The 8985-nt window shown below is 41.3% G+C and overlaps 1 protein-coding gene across 1 annotated transcript in view; it reads right to left on the reverse strand.

Moving 5' to 3' along the window:
- Positions 1–8573, reverse strand: part of EIF2B2 (eukaryotic translation initiation factor 2B subunit beta) — a 73609-nt gene extending 65036 nt beyond the window's left edge. The window contains exon 1 of the mRNA XM_069208473.1: positions 8335–8573. Coding sequence (XP_069064574.1) covers positions 8335–8560 — 226 coding nt within the window. The 5' untranslated portion in view covers positions 8561–8573. The remainder of the gene's footprint in view (positions 1–8334) is intronic.
- Between the last annotated feature and the right edge of the window lie 412 nt (positions 8574–8985).

Raw genomic sequence — 8985 nt, forward strand, 5'->3', positions numbered from 1 at the left:
AGTATTGTCACTGTCAAAATCACGATAGAGAAGAGTCAGAGAAAGCTTTCTCACTTGGCTTTACTGGTCCTGTGTAATGCAAAACAAATCTGCCCAAGTGGCTCATGAGTGTCACGCTTATACACGGGTTTTCAACACATCTAACAAAGATCACAGAAGTGATTTCGAACGGATAGTGACTGGTACGTTGCGATCCGTAATGCAAATACAAGGAAGGAGGGTTGCTTTCCCAAGTAGGCTTGCAAAACTGTCCTTGCCACCGTTCACCTGGCTTTTCTAAACAGAATCCCTGCCTCACTAATATTAATGAGGCAGATTTTGCAACCCAACCAAATATCATTTATGTTACGATTATATCTATTGCACCACAAAAATAATATCAGGTGACTTTCCTAAACATGCTGTGCAAAAAAATGCATTTGCAAGGTGACTGTAGTGATGTTTTGGTTTGTATGTAAAAGAAGAATGCTATGACATCAGGGGAAGTGGAATGTTGGGGCAGTGGAATGTTGGGGCAGGCTGTGACTGGGGATTGGAATGTTTTCATATGAAAGATCGGAGTTGTGCCGGTTTGGGGATGGCGAGCGCATGTATCTCTGTCTGTACATTATAACTGGAAATAAACTTTTAAGGAAAAAACAAGAAGAGCCAGTGTACTTACTTCACATGGCGACGAGCAGGATCGTAAAGCAGCAAGCATTGGACTGAGAAAACTGCAATTATTGGAAGGCAACGCTACAGACATCAGACTGAGGATTGGAGAGCAGCTATTTTCGGACCTGCTTTGTTAAAGGCAACTTATTTTAAGCAAGTGAGGGAATTTTTTTATTTTTTATTATTTATTTATTTATAATACAGTTGCCGTTGTTTACTTTGTTTGAGGCGTGTGTGTACTGCTCAAACGTTAGATTTTTCATTGCGTTGGTCCTCGCGTGCACCCCCGCGTGGTTACTGGTTGCCTGGACAACATAATGCTTAATAACAATGTCTTGTGAACGTGCTGGTTCTTGCGCTGGTAGTTACTTGGGAGCAGGAACAGCGCCCTTTTAATGTTAATTAGTACCAAGTACATGGCATTATTTTTACTATTCTTAACTTTTTAGCAACTTCATTGCTGAAGTTTATCCGGCAGAAAGGAAAACTAACAGAAATTATTATAACAGAGATACATGTCTTGCTGAAGAAGTAAGCTAAAGAGTTATATTTTACAGCTATAATTTTTAGTACACTATGTCTTCGAGTGGAGATTCTTCTGGTACAGGGACGTCGTTTTCTTTGCAGTTGAATACACCGAAGGAATTTTTAGCGTCTCCGGCTGTACAATGGAAGGAGTGGAAGGAATATTTTTTGAATTACATCGCAAACTTAGAAGATTGCAATGGTTTAATCTTTGCTGAAAGAAAAAAAAGGATCTTAATGCACTGTTTAGGCCCTGAAGGTCTTCGTATTTACAATCAACTACAAAAACACGATAGAGGCGATGAAGATGTGTTTCAAAGTGCTATTTTGGATTTAAATGATCATTTTTCTCCTGCTGTTTGCATTGCGGTTACTCGTCACGCATTTTTCCACAGGAAACAAGAGAAACACGAGGACATAGAGAGCTACGTTTCTGCTTTTAAACATTTAGCTAGCTCATGTAGGTTTGCTGGTCTACATGATGAACTGGTACAGGACCAGACTGATGATGATGATGAACGGGATGATGAACTGGTACGGGACCAGACTGTAATGTATACTAAAAACAAATCTATTCAAGAGAGGTTGTGGACTGAAGGCGAATCCAGTCTAAAGGATATTATTGCTTTAGTGAAGAAAGCAGAATTATCCGAAAGATGTGCGAAAATCACTTTGGCACAGGATAAGAACTTTGAAGAAGTCGTTGCCAAAGTTAGTGATCGCAAGCACAACAAATGGTCCATGGATAAGCGGGATAATGACTTTAAAAAAGAGAAAAATCAAACTTTTGCAAAGAATCAAAAATCTAACATGCCTGATCGATCCAGAAATGAGTGTTTCCGTTGCGGGAGTTCCTTTCATTCTGCAAAATTTGATGGGTGTCCAGCTAAAAATGCTAAGTGTTTGGAATGTGGAATTGTAGGCCATTTTGCTAGGGTGTGCAGGAAGAAACAAATGAAGAAGGTGAACAGTAAAGTGGCCTGCATTAAGGAAGTGGTGGAAGACTGTTCTGATGACAGTGATGAAGATGTAAATTATAAACTGAGGGGTCACAAAACTGTGGTTTTGAACATTTCAGGACAAACATCAAACAAACCCTTGTGTTGGGTATCATTTGGGGGAGTTATGCTGCAGGTGGCAGCAGACTCTGGTTCCCCATACAGTATTGTTTCAGAATGCACATGGCAAAAGCATTTTGTACATAGTTTAGGGGAACATTTAGAAACCTCTGACATTTCGCCTGAAAGTTACACTGGTGATAGAATAGATATTATTGGTTTTAGATTGCTGGTATTCAAATTTAAGCAAAGACAAGCCGTTTGTAAATTATATGTGGCTAAGGATGGTCCGTCGGTATTAGGCTGGAAAGACCAAAAGAAACTGCATATTGTGCTTGATCCTAACAGTGTAGAGCAAGTCTTAGTAATGTGTGATGAAGAAGACACAAAAAAATGGGTCACACAAGAGTTTCCAGGAGTGTTCAATGGGCAAGTAGGTCAACTGAAAGGCTTTATACATCAGATTAGACTCAAAAAGGATGCCAAACCAAAAATTCATAAGGGACGGAATATTCTGTTTATTGTCAGGGAAGAGGTAAAAAAAAAAGAGTTGGACAGGTTACAAAATTCACAGATTATAGAACCAGTTGAAGCTTCCGAGTGGGTTTCACCTTTGGTTGTTGCGCGTAAAGCTAATGGCAAAGTGCGTTTGTGTGTGGATTTGAGAGGTTTGAACAATAATATCATAGTAGATCAGTTTCCTTTGCCTCGTATTGATGAGATGTTGTCTGCCACGAGAGATGCTAAATGGTTTTCCACTTTGGACTTGTCGTCTGCTTACCACCAGGTTAGGTTGGACTATCATAGCAGACATCTTACAACTTTTTGTACACCATGGGGTTGTTTTCGTTTCAAACGCATGCCATTTGGTTTGGCGTCGGCGGCTGCCGTCTTTCAAAGGTTGATGGCGCAGTTAGTTGGACATTTGCCTAATGTTACATTCTTTCAGGATGATATTTTAGTTATGGGAAGTAGCAAGAAACATCATGATAAGGAATTGAGGAATGTTTTGAACATCTTACAAGAAAAAGGTTTGACCGCAGAGATCAGTAAATGTAGATTTGCACAGAGAAAAGTAACGTATTTAGGACATGAGATTGATCATGAAGGCATAAGACCTAAAAAAAAGTTGGTGGAAGCTATTAAGAATGTCCCATGCCCCACATCTAAAGATGATTTGAGATCCTTTTTAGGTCTAGCCGAGTTTTATTCGAAATTAGTAGAACATTTTTCAGCTAAAACCTACCAAATGAGACTGTTACTAAAAAACAAAGTGAAATTTGAATGGAATGTAAGTTGTCAGAAGGCTTTTCAGGAAATTAAGAATGCAATTGTGAGTGCTCCAATGTTGCATGGGTACGATCCAAAAGCTTGTTCTATTATCACTACGGATGCGAGTGGTAAGGGCCTTGGTAGTGTATTAACACAGAGTGACAATGTGGGTAAAGAATATGTGGTTGCATTTGCATCCCGTTCTTTGTCTCCCACAGAGGAAAAATACTCTGTAATAGAGAGAGAAACTTTGGAATGTGTATGGGCATTAGAACACTTTCGGAAATTTGTTTGGGGGCAAAAATGCATCATACGGACTGACCATAAGCCTCTTACTAAATTGTTAACTACAGAAGGTTTATGTAGAGCATCTGCGAGAATAGCTAGACTATCTATGAGACTACAAGATTTCTTATATGAAGTGCAGTATGTTCCTGGGGTAAAAATTTTTACTGCAGATTTTTTAAGTAGAATGTCCTTACCTTTAAGAGAGTTGGATCAACATCCATGGAATGACTGGTGTGTAGCTGGTGTGTTTGATGAGAATACTTTAAGCTCATTGCAAAAAGAAGAATGGATCATGGAGTATGAGAAAGACGAAGTGTTGAAAGAAGTTAAAAACAAAGTGATGTTCGGCTGGTATAATGACAAGAAAGTCAAAAGCAGTGATATGTTAAGAGCTTTTTTGGAAGTAAGAGATGAATTGAGTATTAAAGGTGATTTTGTGTGTAGAGGTGGGAAGATTATTCCCCCCTGTGGTATTAGAAATAAACTTATCGCTATTGGACATGAAGGTCATTCAGGAATATCTCGCACCAAAAGAGGAATTAAAAGTACTTTATTGGTGGCCAAAAATTGATGTAGAAATTGAGAGATATGTACGTGACTGCATGCAGTGTGAGAATAGTGACAAATCTCAAAAGACACTTAACCCGCCAATTTCTTCTTCAAGTTGTCCTAATATACCATGGGAAGAAGTTGCTTTAGACATTATGGGGGTCATTCTGACCCCGGCGGTCTCAGACCGCCGGGGCCAGGGTCGGCGGGAGCACCGCCGACAGACCGGCGGTGCCCCGCAGGGCATTCTGACCGCGGCGCTTTGGCCGCGGTCAGTGCAGGAAAACCGGCGGTCTCCCGCCGGTTTTCCGCTGCCCGTCAGAATCCTCCAAGGCGGCGCAGCAAGCTGCGCCGCCTTGGGGATTCTGACACCCCCTACCGCCATCCTGTTCCTGGCGGTTCGCCCGCCAGGAACAGGATGGCGGTAGGGGGTGTCGCGGGGCCCCTGGGGGCCCCTGCAGTGCCCATGCCAATGGCATGGGCACTGCAGGGGCCCCCGTAAGAGGGTCCCGCTTGTATTTCACTGTCTGCATAGCAGACAGTGAAATACGCGACGGGTGCAGTAGCACCCGTCGCACCTTCCCACTCCGCCGGCTCGATTACGAGCCGGCTTCATGGTGGGAAGGTCGTTTTCCCCTGGGCTGGCGGGCGGCCTTTTGAAGGCCGCCCGCCAGCCCAGGGGAAAACTCAAAATACCCGCCGCGGTCTTCCGACCGCGGTACGGTATTTTGGCGGCTCCCGCCGGGCGCGCAGTGACCGCGCCCGGTAGGAGTCAGAATGACCCCCTATGGGTCCTATTACGTGGCATGATGGGACTTCAAAGTTTATTGTGGTTTTAGTTGATTTGTTTTCAAGGTGGATTGAATTTTCTGTGTTACAAAAAATTGATACCAAGGCAGTGATTAATATTTTGGAGGAAATATTTTTGAGGGAAGGATTTCCCAGAATTTTATTGACGGACAATGGTGTTCAATTTAAATCTGAGGAAATTAACATTTTTGCTAAAATGACTGGTATTGAAAAAAGGTTTACAGCTTTATATCATCCCAGGGGGAATGCTGTAGTGGAACGTATAAATAGGATTTTCAAGGGCATCATTCAAATTGCAAAGCATGGAAACAAAAGTAATATAGATTCTGAGTTAAGGAAAATGTTATGGGCTTATAGAGTGACACCTCATGAGACAATAGGTGAAAGTCAGTTTGATATAATGCGAGGTAGAATTACATTTTCGAAGATTAACCCTGGTTGGATGCAAAGAAGCAGACAAGTACTTTGGAGCAAGGAACATGTAAGAAAGTGCATAAAGAGTTCACAAGAAAAGAACAAGAAATATTTTAATAATAAATATGGCATTAAAGAAGCACATTTGAATGTGGGAGATTGGGTGAGAGCGAAATCCGTAAGGAAAGTGGCTAAAGGTGAGAGCAAGTATGGCGAGCCTATAAGAATTAAGAAAGTGATGAGAAATACTGTCATTTTGGATGATGGCAGTGTATGTCACATTAGTCGCGTTGCTATTGCTAAGCCTTGCAAACAACAATTTGTGCAGTATGATTTGCTGGAAGGTAATAATAACAAATATTGGTGGTTGGAGTGTGATATTGATGGTAACAAAGATTCTAGAGTTATTGGGGAATTGGGAGCTAGGGGCTGTCAGGAAGGTGTCCAGACTCGTATTAATATGGGAGAATTTGAATGTAATGTGAATGAGCGTCAACAGAATAAAAATGTAGCTTGTGGTGAAGTGAAGAAAAGTTGTTTCGGCAGGGTTTTGAGAAAACCTAAGGTATTAGAAAATTTTGTGTGTGATTAAATAAAAATATATATATTTATTTATATACATATTATTATTTTTTTCTTGGTTTTTTTGTGATTTTTTTTTTTTAAGGGAAGGGGATGTGTAGTGATGTATTGGTTTGTATGTAAAAGAAGAATGCTATGACATCAGGGGAAGTGGAATGTTGGGGGCAGGCTGTGACTGGGGATTGGAATGTTTCCATATGAAAGGTCGGAGTTGTGCCGGTTTGGGGATGGCGAGCGCATGTATCTCTGTCTGTACATTGTAACTGGAAATAAACTTTTAAGGAAAAAACAAGAAGAGCCAGTGCACTTACTTCAGTGACCCAAAAATAGTATAAAAGGCTTTTAGTTTGGGTGACGTTTTCCAAAGAGAAATTTGAAATCTCATGCAATACATCCCAAGGAGCCTCAACGACTGTGGTTACAATACTGGGCATAAGGACAGCTTTAGTGTTGCTGTTGAAGGTTTGATTAAGAAACAAAAAGCAATCTAAAGGGGCTTCCTAGCTCAACTGATGCGGCCATTGTAAACTCTCTTTTTGTGTTCCAATCATGGGGACATTCCATGATGCAACGCGAGGAGTGGACACCATGCCTCCTAACGTGGTTGAATACACAAGGAGCTCATAAGTAGATGCAACACACTGAAATAAGTAACCTGAACAGCTAGAAAAAAATGTCCAAAAAAGCAACATCAAGATTTTAGGAACACATTTTTTCTCACCATGCAACATAAGCAAACACCAGAAAAGCTGTGCTGCTCGCTTCTACTACCTGTATCATCCATTCTTGTTACACTACTGTCGTTCCTGGGCACTGCCAGTCACTGTGCCTTCTACATTGCAACTGATGAACTTGTAGTTTACTGCGATCACAAAGTGATGTTGGACAAAAAGGCATTACCCCTTACATCCATCATCCTCGTCCCAGTCACTGAGGAATATCAAAGCCAACTGGCAATCGATAATCTCATTACAGTCATTACTTACTATGAATACAAAAGCAAGCCTGCAATTGATAATCTCAAACAACAAAATAAGTAACCTGAGACGAGGATGATTAACAATTAGGATAATGAAGATTACCTGTAATCAGAGAGGAAGTGGGTGAGATCTTTGAAGCACAAAAGGCCCAAACTTTTTTAAATTAAGAAAAACAGCTCCCCTACTTTTTGTTAAAAGGTGACCGTCCTGGGAAGCTTAATTCTAAAAACTAAGATGCCCCAGCTGACGTGGAAGTCTCCTGTACTAGGAAGCCGAGGGAGGTACAGATAGCTGAGCTGAACAAAGAACAAGCCTTCTTGCCAGGGTGCTTGTTGCCTGAAAGAAACATAAATGTGTGCAGATGGTTAATCTGCCAATGTAAATGCTGCTCAGAAATCGGTATAGGCTTTAACTGATGGAGTCACATGAAACTTTGAGATGACAAAGATGTATTCTTTTGAAAAGTATCGCAAGGATATTATCATCTGTGTTCTGGACTGCGTGCTTTTAATGCAAAGTTATACAGGCTGTTAACGCTAGGTACAGTGTTCATATTAGTAACATCTGTATTTTGGAAGTACTTTTTATGTTAAATCTAAATCTTTTAGCACATTCTGTGGCAGGTTACTGTATACTGTGTGCAATGCAAGTTTAAAATAATGTATTACATAGTCACAGTAGCACTAAAAATGATTCCCCGCTACAGCAACCAGGGTCCTCTGGTTCAAGACGTAGACATCTGCAGTGACTGCACGAGTGACTAACCTAAAAATGTTTCACAACGTGACATTATGTATTTTCCACTGCATAGTTTAACCTGCATTTATGTTTCATTTAAGATATGTGCTATTTTACAAGCAGTTATCCGAAGTTATAAAACCAACAAACCAGTTGCAGAATATTTTGTCTTTTGAGCCAAGCCTTTGACCCTACAACCACTGCACTAAGGATCGTCGTTTTCCTATTTGTTTAATTCAGTTCGATCGCTATCCGTAAGTAATGATGTCACTGGCTCAGGCCCTCAGAAGTGATATTATGACAATCTAACCCTTATGCCGCACGCACGCTCTTATACACCAGAACTTCAATCGTCCTCTTCTAGTATGGAATCCACTTCCTTTAAGTTTAACCAATGATGCAGAGTCTTACGCCCCTATCCATTTTTCCTCTACCATGACGGTATTTACTTCTCATCCCCTCACCTGCACTTCCCCATCGCTCTTGGGCGATGATTCTCCGTAAGAGAGACCCGGTTTCCCGTGCAGTCTCCTCCGAGCTCGGCCGGTTACCCTCTCGCTTCAGCCGCGCCACGAAGGCCTCAATTCGCTCAGACAGCTCCGGACCCCGTTCCCCTGTTGGCGACATATTGGCAAAATAGAACTTAATTTCCCTAAGCACTGCACTACTGTCATGGCATGATAAGCACATCCGGGTCACAGGAAAACGCGACGGTGAGTTCTCCGAAGTTGTGATACAGGCCTAGAGCGTTAACTTCAGGCTCAGACTGTGCGTGTAGCGAGCGCCATGCTGCAGGTGTGAAAATTCGAACAACCATTTACATTCATAGTGTGATAACTGAACACGAGTGAAACGAACCAGCTATTTTTGCTACCGCAGATTCTTTCGTTCCTTAGTTTAGTCACGAAAGTTTAAAATCAAAGTTTCAGTCTTTAATCTATTGCAGAATTTTTATCAGGGCGTTTCGTACTTTTAAATGTCAAACTATTTCTCAAATGTGCATTGGGATAATGTTCTTATAACTAACACATCTCGAAAGAATTCACGTTGTTAAGAACATGAGGGAGAGGGCAGAGTGTTTTGTAAGTGCATTCATATAACGCTTACTACCATTG

The sequence above is a fragment of the Pleurodeles waltl genome, chromosome 9 (assembly GCF_031143425.1).
Source record: "Pleurodeles waltl isolate 20211129_DDA chromosome 9, aPleWal1.hap1.20221129, whole genome shotgun sequence".
NCBI classification, from domain to species: domain Eukaryota; kingdom Metazoa; phylum Chordata; class Amphibia; order Caudata; family Salamandridae; genus Pleurodeles; species Pleurodeles waltl.